Here is a 17955-nt window from a genome sequence, read left to right on the forward strand (position 1 = left end):
TTTCTTCTCCACTTGCATGTAAAGTCCATGAAGCCAGAGATTTTTTTTTTTTTGGTCTGTCTTGATTGCCAATGTATCCAAAACCCTGGCACACACAGAGGGTGTGTCAATATTTGTTGAAAAAATAAAAATAATACTAAGAGTGCTCCCTGGCACAATACTCCCCACTATATTACGTGCCTTAGTTCATTTATTTTCTCAACAGCCCTAGGAGGTGGGTGGTACTGCTATTCAGTGTTGCAAATGAGGAAATCAAAGCAGAGAGGCAAAGTCACTTGGCTACCGTCACACAGCTGTGGAGAACAGAGCTGGGATTTGAACGCAGGCAGTGGGGTCCCACAGTTAACACCCCTATCCACTCCATGCCGTGGAGTAGTGCCTCCTGGCTCCTTCACATGGTTCTCCCCAGGTGTGCTCATCCTGGGCAGGAGATGCGGGAGGGTAGGGAGTGGTCAGGAAGACATGAGTTTGACCTCAGCCAATTACTCGCACGTTCACAGCCACACTATTTATAATCATCCAAAACTGGGAACAGCCCTGGCTGGTGTGGCTCGGTGGATTGAGTGCTAGCCTGTGAACCGAAGGGTCACTGGTTTGATTCCCAGTCAGGGCACATACTGGGGTTGTGGGCCAGGTCCCCAGTTAGGGGTACACAAGAGGCAACCACACACTGATGTTTTTCTCCCTCTCTTCCCCTCTCTCTAAAAATAAATTAAAAATTTTAAGAAAAAAACAACAGCCCTGGCTGGTGTGGCTCAGTGGATTGGGCACCCGCCTGCGAATAAAAGGGTCACTGGATCAATTCCCAGTCAGGGCACGTGCCTGGGTTGCAGATCAGACCCCTAGTTGGGGGCATGCAAGAGGCAACCACACATTGATGTTTCTCTCCCTTTCTTTCTCCCTCCCTTCCCCTCTCTCTAAAATTAAATAAAAAAAATATTTTTTAAAAAAGAAAAAAACAACAAAAACTGGGAACAGCCCTGGCTGGTGTGGCTCAGTGGACTCAGTGCCGGCCTGCGAACCAAAGGGTCGCCGGTTCTGTTCCCAGTCAGGGCACAGGCCTGGGTTGCCGGCCAGGTCCCCAGTTGGGGGCGTGTGACAGGCAACTGGATGATGTTTCTCTCCCTCTCTTTTCCCCTCCCTTCTCCTTTCTCTGAAAATAAATAAATAAAATCTTAAAAACAAAAACAAAAACTGTCCTCCAGCAGGTGCGGGATCAAACAGTGGGATGTGCACACATGCAGTCCTACTTGGCAATGATAAGATACAAACCCCACAGATACCCACGGCCAAATGGATGAGTCTCGGAGGAGTTGCACTAAGTGAAAGAAGCCACCTCTGAAGGTCACAACCTGTAATCCCACTTATATGGCTGTGATGAGTTGAATAACGGCCCCAAAGATGTCCCCGTACCAATCCCAGAGACTGCGAATGTGGTACACTGCACAGTACAAGAGATTTGAAAACTGAGGTAATGTTAAAGATTTTGAGATAGGGAGATGGTCAGGGTGGGCCCTTGATGTAATCACAAGGGTCCTTACAAGAAGGAACTCCAGAGAGAAGGTGTAATAATGGAAGCAGAGGTCAGAGAGGAGAGAGATTGGAAGATCCTCTGCTGTGGCTTTGAGGATGGAGGAAGGGGCCACAAGCCAAGGGATGTAGGCAGCCTCCAGAAACTGCAAAAGACCAAGAACTAGATTTCTCCTGGACCTTTCAGGAAGAATGCAGCCTTGAATGTATGAGAAGAATTTTGAGTTGTTTCAAGCCACTCGGTTTGTGGTCATTTGTTGCCGTAGGCATACGAAACTAACACAATGATGTTTTTAAAAAGACATAACTATATGGACAGAGAACAGATTAGTAGTTGCGGGGCAATGGCGAGGATGTGACTACCAAGGGATGATGGAAAAGTTCTGTGCCCTGATTGTGTGATGGTCACCCAAATCTATACATGTGTTAAGATTCATAGAACTATACACTTCTACACACACAAAAAATAAATTTTACTGTATGATTAAAAAAAAAAAACTTCATATAAACGCTTAATGCTCATTAGCCATTCTTATAACCAAACATCCAGTTGCCCGGTGTGCCTCTTAGCTACCCAGAGGTGTGCAGAGAAGCAATTCCTGCCTAGGTTTACAGGCTGTCTCAGATTAGCTGTGTGATCTGAGGCTACTCTCAAGCCCTCTCTGGTCTCATTTGAAAAATGAGCAGTGGCTGGACGGGTAACCAGGATCTCTTTTCCAGGGACCTTCCAGTCTGATGTCCAAACTGATGTCCAAAGAGAGGGCTCCATCCCTGGGAGCTTTGAATTGATTGATTGATTGATTTGCCTGAGATGAGGCAAATTCTTTCATTCAAGCCCACAGATATTTATTGAGCACCTACTATGTACCAGGCCCTGGAGGATACAACAGGGAGTTCAACTGACAAAAAAACCCTCCTGTAGCTTATATTTCAATGAACAATGAGATAAACACAAAATATTTTAAATGTAGTGGTGTATTGAATGGATGGTGGTGGGGAAAAAATGGAGGGGGGCGGGGCATGGAGAGCGGAGGGCGTGTCTGGGGCAGGTGTTGCCGTTTTAGATGGTGGAGCCAGGGGAAGGCCCTCCAAGGAGGTGACGTTTGAGCAGCCCTGAAGGAGGTGAGGGAAGGAGCCGTGAGGGTTCCAGCGTGTGCCAAGGAGGTGAGCCCGTGGGCTGCTGGGACCCTGGGGTCTGTGTGGGGCTGGAACTACGGCTCTCTTCCTATGTGTGGCCCACGCTTCCAGGATTACCATCGGGCCAGTGACTTTCTAAGCAGCCCCAGTGTCCTGCTGACTCGCAGAGGGCCCCTGCGGCCAGATTGGCGCACCTCTCTCTGGGGAGCGAGCTTTGCCAGGACTCCGAAGCCTGAGCCAGGTTCAACTCTCCTTCCAGAACACACTGTACAGTCCGTGTGCAGCGGCCTGCCTTTCCCTGGGCGGCTCTCTCGGGCCACAGTGCCCTTCCTCGCCTCCTGAGTTCCGCTAGGGCAAGGGTCCCCGGGCCCTCTGGGCGCCCCCACTGGGGCAGAATGATTCACACCTTGGCCAGAGTGCGGAGAAACAACTTCTGTCTCTGTCCTCCCCGTGGGGGAGCAATTAGACAACATGACAACACCTGTTATCCAGTCCCCTGGGGACACCTCCTCCATGTGTCTTATTACCCATCTCAGCCTCCTGGTTCCTTCTTTCACAGCCCTTTTAATACTTAGTGATTATTTTCTTTGTCTATTGCCTTCTTTAAACCAATCTTCTCCCCTAATAGGGAAGCAGAGGGAGCAGAAATTCTCCCTCTACTTAGTCCCACCTCCAAGCGCCAGCATCTGACACGCAGGCAACACGTCATTACATTGTTTTTTTTTTTTGGATGCACAAATGAAAGTGACCCCCAGAATTTCAGGGGATAAGTGGCTTTGAGGAAAAGCCCAGTGAAATGTACACCAGGGTGGTAACTGCAACACTTTATAAGAACCTGAACAACAGGGAGACCGGATTAATAGACGAGGGCCCCTGGAACATTGGGCTGCAGTCATTTTAAAAGGAGTGTTTGTCTTGATAGGGATTGGGGTAACACATATTTCTCAAAAGTGCCGCACTTCAGGTTTCTGCAGAATATTGTATGCCAACATCATCTATGAAAAGAAAAACCCAGAGACAAATACTGAAGTCTCCTTAATGATTTGCCGCCTAGAACATTCAGGGCAAAGTGCTCTAATAATGTGGGCAACTGCCTTTGAAATGCCCCGCTGATAAGAAGTACTGACAGATGGACAGAAGGAGGCCTGGATGTCATATCATGAAATAATGAAGTATAGTAACATTCTAGGGCTGGGAGGTATAGGAGCGTTCACTGGGTCATCCTTCCAACCTTTTTATACATTTTGAAATTTCTGTATGGGGGGTTGGAGGGGTGAGGAGGTGGCATTTATTTGGCCAGGTGTCCAAGACAAAATGAAAAGGCCAGGGGACAGGCAGATATAAAGGAGTCTCTGAGTTATGTTTAAAAATAAATAAAGACAAGAGACACACAGAAGAGACATTTCCTGACAGGCATGTGTGTTAAAAGTGGTTACTCCAGGGCTGGGTCTGGGGCGGTTGTGGGAACTAGTTTCCCACTTCACGTCTATCCACGTGTCTTGAATTCTGAACCGAGGACACAGTGGTAGTGATGGCCATGTGCTTGTCCTCTGCTCCCTTGGCTGGTGTGACCAGAGCCATCTAAGGGGATGTGGGAGCCACGGATGGAGGATGGCACAGCCTGGGCCCTGGATCATGTGCCCAGGAGCCCACGTGGGCCTGGGATGTGAGCCTGCCATGAGCTCGTAGGTGTTAAGCCCCAGAAGCGTGGGGGGGGGGGGTTGTTACATCTGCTAAACTGCCTGAATACGGCACATGTGTATGTTTTATTCTTTTCGCAAAATCTAGGAGAATAAATTCTTGGATCCTCTCTCTATCTGGGTTTATTAATAATTTATTTATTAATAAAAATATACTTATTGAAAATATACTTAGGATCATCTGGGTTCATTAATAAGTTCATAATCTCCACCAACACTGCCATGTCAGCCTCAGGAGACCCAGTACTACCAGTTTGGTGTCTAACTAACTGTGCCTTTTCGAAGTACAAGCAAGCATATTCATGGTGGGGGGGATGGTGTGTGCATGGGGGGGGGGCTCAGATGCCTCCTCCTCCTGCCCCCGCCCCTTCCTGTCTCTTCTTTCTTTTTTTAAAAATAAAATTTCTAATTATATTTTTTTATAAGAGAAAGTTTATTTAGAAAGTTACAGAGGTAGTAGAAGTGAGCCATCTGGGCTGCGTGGGCTCAGGAAACAAATTACGGAGGCAGAAGCAGGGCCCTCGGAGCTGAGGAGAAAGAAGGCAGAGAACACGCCCGGGGAAGGAGAGGGGAAGGGAAAGGAGAGTGTCCTTCTCCACTTCCTTCTAGACAGTACCGATGTCACACTACTCACCTGCCTCTGCACCTCGCACATTTTCCAGTTACCAGCTATATCATGACAATCTTTTCAGGTCAGTCTGCAGCCATCTTATCCTTTTTAAAACCAGCTGCAAGACACCTCATTTCCATTCTTTTGAAGTAATTTTCCTGCCCTGGCTGGTGTGGCTCAGTTGGCTGGAACGTCCTCCTGAACACCAAAAGGTTATGGTTTTGGTTCCCGGTCAGGGCCGATACCTAAGTCATGGGTTCCATCCCTGGTCAGGGAGCACAGGAGGCAACTGACCGATGTTTCGCTCACACATCAATGTTTCTCTCTCTCTCTCTCTCTCTCTCTCTCTCTCTCTCTCTCTCTCTCTCTCTCTCTCTCAAAAGCAATGAAAAAATGTCCTCAGGTGAGGATAAAAAAGCAAAATTACTTCCCTTTTGAGGAAACGTGTTAATCTTTTTTTAAAAAATAAGCATTGTATTTATTTATTTTTTAGAGGGAGAGAAGGAGAGGGAGAGAAACATCGATGTATGAGAGATACATTGATTGATTGCCTCTTGCAAGCCCCCAGCTGGAGACCTGGCCCGCAACCCAAGCGTGTGCCCTGACCAGGAATTGAACCGGTGACCTTTCTGTCTGCAGGCCAGTGCTCAACTCACTGAGCCACACCAGCCAGGCATGAAATGCACTCACCTTGAGGGGCCTTTGACAAGTGCATAGCACCCCGATGCCATCCAACCCCCTGTCCCGATACAGAACAGCGCATGCAACCCCCCAGAAGGCTTCCTGCCACTTCCTCAGTCCCCACCCCCGCCCCAGAGGCCATGGCTATTCTGAGTTGTTCCATCAGAAATTGAGTTGGCTGGTTTCTGTCATCTTACAAGATGTACTCTTTGGCATCTGGCTTCTTATGTTCTACATAATGTTCCTGACATTCATCCGTGTTTGTGTGTGTATTGGAGCTGGTTCCTTTTTATGGCTGAATAGAATTCCACTGTCTGAAGAAATTATGGTTTATCTGTTCCCCTGTTCATGGTAGCTTCCAGGACCCACCTTGTCTTTGTGTGGAACCTACGTTCTCATGTCTCTTGGGCAAGTACAGCAGTTCTCAACCTATGGGTCACGACCCCTTTGGGGAGGCGAACGACCCTTTCACAGGGGTCATCTAAGACCACTGGAAAACACATATATAATTACATATTGTTTTTGTGATTAATCACTGTGTTTTCGTTATGTTCAATTTGTAACAATGAAAATACATTCTGCGTATCAGATATTTACATTACGGTTCATAACAGTAGCAAAGTTACAGTTAAGAAGTAGCAACGGAAAGAGCTTTATGGCTGGGGGTCACCACTACATGAGGAGCTGCATTAGGAAGGTTGAGAACCGCTGGGCAAGTACGTAGCACAGAAACGGCAGGGTGGTGAAGCGGGGCCCACATTGTCTGCATTACACCTTCGCAGTCGATTTTCAGATCCGACTGGGTAAGTTGCCCCTCCCCATTCTTCCCCTTACCTTGGCAATTCTTGTGCATTTGCAAGCTATACAGACTTTTAAACGATTAAAATAAAAAGCAGTCGATATATCACTTTGACCTGTTCCTTTGATGATAATGATAATAACAGGAGAAAAGCGAGCTAAAGAAATTAACCACTCTCTTCAAATTCTCAGGGTTCTGCATACTGCGTCTCTGGCTGTGGCCCTCAAAGCCCAGCAGACTCCCAGCACCCCCAGGGGCCTGCACTGCCCCCCACCTTCCCATCCCGCCCCCGCCCCGCCCCAGCGCAGAGTCTCAGTTCTCACGGCCAAGGTCTGCTTGTTCCAGACACACTCCCCGCTCCGTCATCACCACACGGGATGCCGGCCTGCGTCTTTAGCCCGAAGGCCCTTCCCAACCTTTCTCTCCTTCCTTCCTTCCTCTCTCTCTCTCCCCCCTTGACACCAGACACGTATTAAGCTCCTACTGTGTGCCTCTCCCCACCGGCGGGGCAATCACGGTCTGGAGCCGTCCTCCAGCAGAACCTTTCGTGCTGATGAAAACGGTCCGTTCTGTGTCCTGGGCCACACGTGGCTACGGAGCCTTTGAAACGCGGCTGGTGCGACCGCGGACCCCAACTTTTTATGTTGCATTTAGCGGTTATTGAATAAAGAATAACTCAACGGTTACTAAAACACGGGCACTCGAGGCAATTATTGGAAAACCTTTTAGGCAGAGTTGGAATAAGTCAGGCCTAGAAATCGTCCGCGGGTGAGATCTGAATACAGATCACGTCTGGCCACGGAAGCAGCGCTCCATTGGGAAAACGCACACGCCATCCCGGAGGCTCCGGAGGAAGAAAAGCGTGTAAGATAGCTAGCTCATTGGTCATTTCTGCTGTTGATTACATGTTGAGATGGTACTGTTTCAGATGTTTCAGTTTCAGTAAAATACATAAGTAAAATTAATTTCACCTGTTTTTCTTTACTTTTTTTTTTTCCTCATGTGGCTGCTAGAAAAGGATTAGGTAGAGGACTCATGTTATTCATCTATGGGAGAGCAGTGGTCTGCAGGGTGGGCCAACAGACAGACCACAGACACACTGATCCCCTCTCAGGGGACAAGCCGCTTGGCGGAGGTCATGGCCGCAGAGGGACAGCCTCTTTTCACAGTTCGAGACCACTGTCTGGTCCCTTTCTCTAGCACGGGGGGTTAAGAGTGGCTCAGTGGACTGAGTGCCGCCAGCCTGTGGACTGAAAGTTTGCCAGTTCGATTCCCAGTCAGGGCACGTGCCTGGGTTACAGACCTGGTCCCCAGTTGGGGGTCCGTGAGAGGCAACCACACAGTGATGTTTCTCTCCCTCTCTCTCACCCTCCTTTCCCCTCTCTCTGAAAGTAAATAAATAAAAGCTTTGAAGAGTGAGGTTTTCTCCAGGCCTCAGTTTTCCCATCTGTAAAATGGGAATCATGCCACCGGCTGCCTCACAGGGAGGGCAGTCAGGAGACTGGAAAAGCCCTCAGGACGGGGCTGGTCACGGCGACCCACTCCGGAAGGAAGGTCGTAATTATTACCATTCCTCATGCTGACCCCACCCTTCTCAGCCCCGAGTTCCCGGCGGAGAGGAGTCACAGGAATTAGAGAAGGAGGAAGGATAACCGTGCACACCCTGACTCAGCAGAGCCCCATCCAGCCCTTCCCCAGGCATCGCCCACCGCGCCCATTTCACAGATTTAGGTTCAAAGGGTTGCCTGGCTGCGAGCTGTGTGACCAGGCATTCTCGCCTGCACGGTGGGGTCCTTGGGGTCCTGGTTCGGGTCCTGGCCTGGGCCCAACTGCCCCTCTGAGTAGCTCTCCCACACTCTGGATCTGCCTGAGCCGCCCGCCCCCCCCACAGGACCGGGGTCTCCCTCCTTGCCTTGGCATTCGAAGCCACTGATGGTCCACTGTCCCTCCACCAGAGCCTCCCTTCCGCAAACTGGGCTGCTTGGTTCTTTCCAGGTGGGTCCTGGCTGTTCCCACTTCCCCGTCCCCTCTGCAGGACCACCGGACATGCACCTCAGCCCCCCGCTCCCCACGCCCCAAACCCTAGAGAGCAAGCGGGAAACCAAACACATCTTCCCTTCCCTCTCTGAGCCTGGCTCCCCTGCAGGGGGGTGGTGGGGCGAGGGGAAGGGGGCTGTGAATGTCTTTTTCTAATTCTCACCAAAACACCTTCGTTATTAGTGGTGGCCCAGAACCCCTCCTCTCTGCTGGCCCAAATTCCACCCAGGCGACTAGGGCCAACGTCTTACTATTTATTTATTGCTTAAAATCATTTTATTAGTTCCCTCCTTCCCCTCAGAAAAAGCAGCTCCCGTGGCTGGCAGGGCTGTAGCCATAAAATCACTGGAGCACTGCTCGGCCCTCCCCAGGGAAGGAGGGGCTGGGGTTGTAAAACCAGGGCTGGGGACCTCGGCCACAGAGAGGCCAAGATCAGAAAGGGCCTGCACGTGGACTCCAAGATCAAAGGGCCGGGGGAGGAGCAGTAACACAGGTCCAAACGCCAGCTTGGCTTCTTTCTGGCGTTGACCGTCTCCAGAAGGCACTACGGTTATCCCAGGAAATACAGAAGTTCGCGGAGAACCTACTAAGCCTCCGCCTGGGGAGGGGCTACCTCCCTGATCCTGCCCCTCCCGTATCTTGCTCACGGTCTAATTCCTTTCGCACCTGCCCAGCCTGTCAGGGGTGTGAGAGAGTCAGCCCGTTTCAGTTCAAATCCCCGCTCCACCCGACTTGGCAGCTGTGTGACCTTGGGCAAGTCACTCAACCTCTCTGGGCCTTTATCATAAATGAGATGATCATAGTTCACCTCAAAAGGCCGTTGTGAGTATTGAATGAGGTCATATGTGGAAAGTACTTTAATGCCCTGAGATTGTCTCCTCATTGGCTACTCAGCCTGTCAGTGTCCTGCCCACCTCATGCTTCTAACATTTTCCTCTTAAAATTTTTATTTTGCCCTTATCCCTTTTTAGTCTGCTGCATACATACAGAGCACAGGGAACACATAAAATTTATAAAGCGTAACTGGTGACAAACCCCTTGAACCGGAACATTCTGAGCAACTTGCTGGTGTCTCTGGGCTCTTCCTTGTCCCTTGAGCCTCAGCCACGCAGCCTCTACGCCAAATTAAATCCTTGTAAGTTGTTTTTTTTTTTCTTTTTTAATTTTAATTTTTGATCTTAAAGAGAAGGAAAGGGAGGGAGAAAGAAAGGGAGAGAAACGTTGATGTGAGAGATACATAGGCTGGTCGCCTTCCTCACGTGCCCTGACCTGGAACCGAACCCGTGACCCAGGCATGTGCCTCAACCCAGAATCAAACCAGCAACCTTTCAGTTTGTGAGATGATACCCAACCCACTGAGCCACACTGGCTGGGGCAGTTGCTTGGCTTTGGAGGTGGGAGGGCAGTTTTCTCACATAGACCTGTATCCTCAAAACAACGTATTGCTCAGCTTTTCTTATTGGGGGGAGATAGAAACTTAAAACTGGAATGAGGCTGCAGATAGTGTCTTACACTTGACATTAAGAGTCACTCATGTCGTGCCCTGGCTGGGCGGCTCAGTTGGTTAAAGTGTTGTCCTATGCACCAAAAGGTTGCAGGTTCGATTCCTGGTCAGGGCACATGCCTGGGTTGGGGGTTCAATCTCTGGATGAGTTGCATACGGGAGGCAACCAATCAGTGTTTCCCTCCTTCTCTCTCTCAAAATCAGTAAGCATATCTCGGGTGAGGATTAAAAAAATAAAAAAGACTTGCTCATGTCTCTATTGTGTAATAATGGTCTCCACGGAAATTTTCTGTTGCCCAGTCAATCCTCTGAGACCCGTGTAGACTCTCATTTCCTCCTCAGAGGCTCCGAGCTTCTCCCCTCCCGCCTCCTCTGCCTGCGTGCCTGCCCGTCCTCACCCGGCTGCTCATCCTGACTAATCTTTCTGCAAGCCCCAGCTCAGAGGTTGCCTCATCTCACCTCCATTCATCCCTTGGCATTATTCTCGGAGAGGTCATAGGCACTCTTGAGCTGAGGACCACAGAGGTGGCCCCCACACTGTCCCTCTTTGTGAATAGGTCAGCATTTGGGTGCCACAGGGTGGGTCTGCAACGGAAAGCCTGCCCAGGGACCTACCTGGGGTGGCCCAGAGTTTTAAACTGTGTGACAAGGAGTTTGTCCCAGGAAGGAGAGAGGTCCGCCCAGGCAAAGGACACTTCAGGTGCAAAGGTCCGAGGGTGGCTGATCCAGGCCGGGGACGGGGGATGGTGGCTATGGAAGCAGCCAGATGGGGCCCAGTTAGCGAAGACAGTGAGGGCTATAGGAGTAGAGAGGTGAGGCCCCAGAAGCAGCAAGGCAAGGGGTGGGACCTTGCTCCTGCCCCCCCATTTTCTACAACAGCAGCTCCACCACAATGTCTGTGATGGAGTGTTCTGTTTGGGAGTAAGATTTCTCTTGGTTAAAGGTATCTGTGTCTGAAGAATGTTCTAGAAACAGTCACCATGGGTACTGGGGAGCCATGAAAGGGACTCGAGCTGGGGATGGCCAGGGGTTGACTTGGAGATTAGTAGGGAATTCCTGCAGAAGGGAGCCGAATGTGCAAAGGCACTGGGGCCAGGAATGGTAAGGCGTGGCCAGGAAATTTGAAGTGCTGGGCCAGGTGGAATGCAGGCAAGGGAGGAGATTGAGCTGGGAGGTCAGAGTGCCAGGGCTTGGAGTTGCTTTGGGACTAGGAGGAGAGGAGGGGCAACTCTGGGAAGGACTGGAGGCGGGATGCTAGGGCGAGGCTCTGGGGGCCAAGATGAGGCCTGAGCTGAGGCCCTGGAATGGAGAGAGGCAGGTTACAGGAGAGAGGGGTTGGGCAGTGACAGACTGTGGGAGGGAGAAAAAGGATGGGACAAGGACAATGCCCGGGGGTCTTCCCTGGTGACAGATGAGCCCATCCCCGAGAGGGCAACCCAGAAGGAGGAGCAATTCTGGAGATGCCCCAGAAGGGACGCTAAGGGTCCTCATGAGAGACATCCTTCTGGGCCCAGGGGATGCCAGAAGCTCATGGAAAAGCAAATCTGAAGTCCTAACAGGTGCACCCAGGGAGCAGAAGACATTCGGGTCTAGAGGTGTCTTACAGGTGAGAGTTATTTACCCCCATTTCTCAGATGAGGAAATGGAGGCTGAAAGCTTCCTAGAGGTGGGAATCCAGGGAGGCACCCAGTTATCTGTGGAGGGAGAGACTGCAGAACCCAGAGTGCCTGGAGAAGAGAACACTGGTACCTCCCTCAAGCAGAGCTGGGACCTGCTGGTGGCCACTACCAGATGGAGAGGCCCAGAGACGCTGTGAGGCTTGCCTACGTCACACAGCAATTAGAGTTCAGCTGCTCCAGTCTCTGGGGTCCAGGCCTCTCTGTGCAGCACAAGGCTGGAGGGGGAGGGGAAGAGGTGCGAAGCAGTGTGTCCCGAGGTGGCTGGAGGGGCCCAGAAGGCCATGGGAGACCCTCGCCTGGCAGAGTGGGAGATATTGGGAGTTGGATGGAGATCATCTAAGCAGCTTGCTGTGTGATCTTGGGCGAGCTGCCTGCCCTCTCTGAGCCTCTGCTCACACATCTGAGAAATGGAGCCACGGGGAGAGGGTCTTATGGAGGCTGTTGAAGAGAGGAGAACCCACAGACTGGGGTCAGACAGACTGGGTTCAGATCTGCTGGCTTTGTGATCACAGTCACTTTCCCTCTCAGCCTCAGTTTCCTCGTCTGGAAAGCGGCTACTATAAAAGTGTCTGACTCATCCCCAGGAACAAAGGAGTCACGCTCAAGAGATGGGGCGTGCTCTGTCCTAACCTCTCCGGTGGGGGCCCACCTTCCGGGCCCCCAACCCCCTGGGACAGAGCCTCCAGCTCCGGCTCCTCCAGGACTCAGCTCTATCCTGAACCACACCCACCTCCGCTCTCCCATCCTCCCCAACATGGAGCGTCGGCACATTCTGAGCCCCTGTGAGGGCAAGTGCCCTGATTTGAGGGCTTTTGGGGGTGTCTATGGAGGAAAGGGGTAGAGCAGCTTCTCGCGTTTCCTGAGCCACTACTCACCCCAAACCCTTGCGCTCACCCAGCTTGATATCAGAGACAGACAGACAGACAAACTGAGGCCGCAAGAGGGACAGACACCCCAGGCATCCCAGCTGGTGACTCAGGACAGCCCAGGTCCCCCAACTCCTTTTCAGGAGGAACCTGTACCCCAGAGTGGACTAGCCGCCCAGCCCGGCCAGCCAAGTCGGCGGCCTGACGCTGCAGGAGGCTGGGGCCAGCTCTGCAGAGGCCCCTGGTTCTTCCCTCGGGCCACCTCCTGTGTGTGTGTTGGGGGGGGCGCTTACCTGATCTCTGAGATGTTCTCTTGCGTGTCCCACAGGGTCGGGGGCCGGGGCTCAGCGGGCCCGTCCATGGCAGGCCGGCAAGGCTGGGGAGGGGAGGGCGTGCAGGCGGCAGGCGGCACGGGCACGGGGACCAGGTATGTGTAGCCACAGCGTCTGTCTGCCACCCAGGGAACCCGCCAGGTGCCTACCTCCGCACCCAAGGGGAGGGGCAGCACCCAGCCGGTTCTCCCAGCTGCTACCCACGCCTCCAACAGTGGGGAGCGGCCGGGAGAGAGCCGCCCTTCTCCGAGAGTGGGGAGGAGGGGAGGTGGGCAGGTCCTGGGCATCTTCTGAGTGCGTGGGGGCAGAGTCCAGGGGTTCAGTGGCAATCCTGCTCCAGAACCATCTGGACTGCTGGCTCTGGACTGGTCCGTGCCCACCCGCAGCCTGGGCTTCCTCATCTGACAGGGGAGCTAATTCCATCTCAGCGAGTTTGTTTATTCATTCATTCATTCATTCATTCACTCATTCGTTCATTTATTAACTCAAGAAGTATTTATTGAGCGCCTCCTGTCTGCCAGACGCTTTTCTAGGTGCTGGGACACCGCTGGGAACCCGAGAGACAGAAACGGCCCTCTGTGAGGGGCTCACGGAGAAACAGACCGAGAGACAGAGAGGGACGCGGCCAGGGCCACAGCAGCACAGACAGGAGAGAGACCAAGAGGGCAGAGACACTCTGAGGGGCAGAGACAGCGAGAGACAGAAAGTCCAAAAGAGAGGCAGAAACACACAGAGGGTCCGAGCCAGTGAAGGACGCAGAGAACCGAGCAGAGACAGAGGTAGCGAGAGGCCAAGGAGAGGACGGGAAAACAAGAGGGTCACAGGTAGTGGGAGACAGGGAGATCCAGCGATGCCATCGATAAGGCCGGACGTGGTTGGTGTGCGCACTGGCCGATCACAGCACCTGCTTTGAATCCCAGCTCCAGCCCTTCCCAGCTGTGGCGCCTGGAACCAGTCCCCTCGGCCCCTTGTGCCTCAGTCTCCCCAACTGTGAAGAGCTAGTGAAACATTTCTCAAGTGGCAGTCTCAGTAAAGCCAGCATCTCTGCCTGCTCTATCCCCGCAAAACCTGGCTGCCCCCCACCCACTGATCTCCCGACCCTCAGACACCTGGCGTTGGGTCATGAAGACCAATCTTCCTACCCAAAATGACTTCTTTTTATAGGACAAAAGGAGTGTGTGTACCTGTTTTATTTTGTTTTTTAAATGTCTGAGCAGATGAGTCTTAGAAAGAAAATAAGGATCCTTGTTACCCTCCTTCTACCCACAGAGGTAACCATCATTGATCAGCGTTTTGGTTGATACTTTCTAGAAATTTCTCCTCCTTTTTCTAGTATGTGAATGAATAAAAACAAAAATATCACTATTTAAAATTCTATTTGCTGACCAATTACAGTTTTCCACATGTTACTGCAAGACAAGGTAGGTGGGTCGTGTCAGTCTGATGTAACAGATGTAGAAGGGAGCTCAGAGAGGCGGGGTGACCTGCCCCAGGTCACACAGCATTGCCCACCATCACTCTGAGGGCGGGCGGAAAACGGCCATCCTGGCGTGTCGCGCCCCCTCAGTTTGTCTGCCTGAAGGCCCATCTCTAAGTGCTGTAGTATGGGGACCCTCCTCCCTGTCCCCACCCCACCATGGCTGAGTTTGAATCCTGCCTTGGGTCATTTCAGTATTAACCTCTGTGTTTTCACCTGTGAAAAGGGCTCCCATGCAGGGAGGGGGGAATCAAGAAGGCCACCCGTCCCTGTCTGGGGCTGGGTGGACTTCCCTGATGTCAGGATGGTGGGAGCTGAGTGAAAACTTCACTGCACTCTGGGACCTGGGCCACCTTGCCCTCGCTCTGCCTTAACGATCCTTCATTCCTGGCTCTGAGAAGGTGACAGCCTTGTCTTGTCCCTCCCACTGGAACCTCCGCTGAACTATCACCAGGCCCCCCACAGCGTTGCTGGAACCGGCGGGCAGGAAGGGAGAGTCTGAGGGGAACGGAATTCCCAGGTCCCCGAGGGGACAGGCGCAGAAAGGTGGGAGGCAGTCCTGGGGGACAAAGAAATCCAGAGGGACCCAGAGAGAGGATGTAGAGGAAGATGCTGAAGGGAGTAGGCGGGCCGGGAGGCTGTCTGAGTGGGTCGGGATCTGCCAAAGAGGGGGACGCAGAGACGCAGGGAACGTTCCCACTTCCAGTCTTTGCATCTGTAGGACAGGGAAGAGACTTGGAGGGAAATGGGAAGGGAAAAGTGGGAAACCCAGTGCCAGCTGGGGAGGGTGGGGAGGGCATCGGGGGGAGCAGCGATTATCCATCCTTCCATCCTCCCCCCCTCCACCCACCCATCCATCCATCATCTATCCCTCTAATATTTGGGGGTGGGCATTCTCTGGGTCAGGACCTGGCACTGTGTCCCCAAATGGGACAGGTAAAGAAACACAGCTTAGAGCGGTGTCGTTCAACAGAGTAGCCACCAGCCATGTGGCTCATGTGACCAAAGAAGTGGGAATTTCCACCCTGGCTGCTGTGGCTCAGTGGATTGAGCACCAGCCTGCGAACAAAAGGGTTGCTGGTTCGATTCCCAATCAGGGCACACGCCTGGGTTGCAGGTCAGGTCCCTTGTTGGGGGCACACGACAGGCAACCACACACGGTTTCTCTCCTTCTCTTTCTCCTTCCCTCCCTTCTCTCTGAAAATAAATAAAATCTTTTTTAAAACGTGGCTACTGGAAGGTTGAGGACGATATATGCAGCTAAGTACTGGTTGACTTGACATTCAGTCTGCTGGTGTCCTGCCTGTGGACACCCGGCCCCTTTAGGAGGTCACGGGCAAGGATGCCCCAGGAGGGAAACCCACCAGGTGAGGGGCCCAAGTGGAGAAAGCATCCAGGTGGAGGGCCAGTGTGGGCCCACGTCTAGAGGCTGGAGACACAGCTGGGAAGTTTTTCCTCCAGGCCAAAGAGGGGGCATCAGGAGATAGGGGGGGCATTCCTGGGTCTTGGGGTGGAAGCCTTCATTCGCCCCTAGGGGCTTAGGGGTAACAGGAAACAGTGCCAGATAACAGTAGGACTTGCCCTCTGCCCCAGTAAGCCCCTGGGAAGACATAATGTCATCACCGACCACCAACAGGTCCCCCTTCTGCCTCAAACCTCAGGGACTGAATGGGGAAGAGGAGCAGGAGCTGTCTCTCTGCCCCGCTGAGGGCACAGAGCAGAGACAGGGAGCTCTGAAGCACACCCCTGCCCCCGGCCCCTCACACCTAGTCCCTGGTTCTCTCTCTCTCTCTCTCTCTCTTTCTGAGCCCACCTGGGCCCTAGGAAGCCCCAGGATGTGCTATTTTGCTCTTAGAGCTTAGACGTGGGCAAAGGGAGGTCACTGGGTCACGAGGTCATGCTTCCACAGAATTGGGGTCATTGTCACCTCTAGAGCCTGACCTTTTTATTAAAAGCTAGTAATTGCCAGGAATTCTGGGAGAGCTGAGGACGGGCCAGCTCTGGCTGCTTAGAGGCAGGGTTCCCGAGAGGGCAGAGACTGGGGGCAGGGCTCCCAAATCCTGGAGCTGAAACAGGGAATCTGAATGTGGTGGAGAGCGGGCTGGGGGTCTGGACTCCTGGGTCTGAGGGAGGAGGGGCTGGGGGACCCAGATTCCTGGGTCTGAGGGAGGAGGGGCTGGGGGACCCAGATTCCTGGGTGTGAGGGAGGAGGGGGCTGGGGGGCCTGGACTCCTGGGTCTGAGGGAAGAGGGCGTGGTGACCAGGATTCCTGGGTCTGAGGGAGGAGGTGACCCAGACAGAGGTGAAACTGGGACACCTAGGCAGCTGGACCTGGAAGAGGGCGGGTCATGGATGGGGGGCTGCCAGTGTCCCCAAGGCCCCCTGATGGCCCCTTTGGGAAGCAAACAGAGATATGTTGGGTAGGATGGGAGGAGAGCAGCTAACACTTCAAAGTGCACAAAACTCCCTTCCCCCAGCCTTCCCCTCTAATCAGTGGGTCCATCTTGGGGTGTGCATCTTGTAGAAACCTCCTGCCCTGCTCCCCACCCCGATTACTCCATCCGCACGCACGGAGGAGCCCGCCCCGGGGCCGATACTGCGGCCCAGCAGCCCTCACGCCGGCAGGCCCGCCCGCCCACCTGCTCCAGAGCTGGGCTGGGCTGGTCTCCTCCGGGGAGCGGATGGCTGGGCACCCTGACCCCAGGATCAGAGGTGGACAGGGACTGCAGAGGGATACCGGGGGTGGGGTGGGGTGGGGGGAACCTGAGAACCTGGGTCCTTACCAGCTGCCTGTTCACGAAAGGAGAAGAGGGATTCTGGTACGGAGAGCAGGGGTCCCCAGAGGTAAAGCCTGGTGGTGACAATGTGTGAGAAAATCTAAGTCTTGGGGGCATGGACCCCTGGGTCTGAGGGTGAAGGCGAGGGATGGGAGTCAGGTCCTTGGTCCCTGGGGCGGGGATGGACAGAGCCAGGTGAGATTTCTGGGGTGGGGGTGTAGGACGTGGCAGTCTGGGGCCAACAGGGGTAGACCAGTGGACAAAGGAGCCGCCCTCCCCCGCATCTTCCGGTTGTCCCTGGCGGGCGCTCCCAGTAACATCCTCACCTGTCCCCAGTGCTTTTCTCTGCCAAGATGCCAGGACCTGCCAAACCAGCTGTGCCAGTCAGGCATTCCTGTGAGCGCCCCCCCTTCCTTCCCTCTCCAGTAGCTCCAGGGAAGCCTGAGCCCAGCCCCAAAGGCGGTGAGTGGGTGGGCGGAAGGCAGCCTCAAGTGGGAGAACAGGACACCCCAATCCCTGCTTCATCATCCCTCCTCCCGCCTCCCGCTGGCCCTGCTCAGCCCTGCTTCTTCCCTCCTCCCCGTGCCCTGAGCAGGGGGTGCTGCCCCACTTCCTTCTGGGGCTGGCACTTCCTCCTTGGTCCTCAGTCCCCCAAAACCTGCTCCACCAAACATTCATCCTGCCCTTCCTGCTCTTTGTGTTTCGTTTATTCGTTCACTCACTCACTTACTCATTCATTCATTCACTCACTCATTCATTCACTCACTCATTCACTCACTCACTCATTCATTCACTCACTCATTCACCCACTCATTCACCCACTCAT

General features: G+C 53.2%; 1 protein-coding gene across 1 annotated transcript in view; it reads right to left on the reverse strand.

Moving 5' to 3' along the window:
• The window catches only part of SULT2B1 (sulfotransferase family 2B member 1), a 30367-nt gene extending 17345 nt beyond the window's left edge, over positions 1-13022 (reverse strand). Inside the window, exon 1 of the mRNA XM_090260418.1 lies at positions 12837-13022. Coding sequence (XP_090116544.1) covers positions 12837-12904 — 68 coding nt within the window. The 5' untranslated portion in view covers positions 12905-13022. The remainder of the gene's footprint in view (positions 1-12836) is intronic.
• Positions 13023-17955: the final 4933 nt, after the last annotated feature.

This window comes from Furipterus horrens, unplaced genomic scaffold, assembly GCF_987537825.1.
Source record: "Furipterus horrens unplaced genomic scaffold, mFurHor1.1.pri manual_scaffold_13, whole genome shotgun sequence".
NCBI classification, from domain to species: domain Eukaryota; kingdom Metazoa; phylum Chordata; class Mammalia; order Chiroptera; family Furipteridae; genus Furipterus; species Furipterus horrens.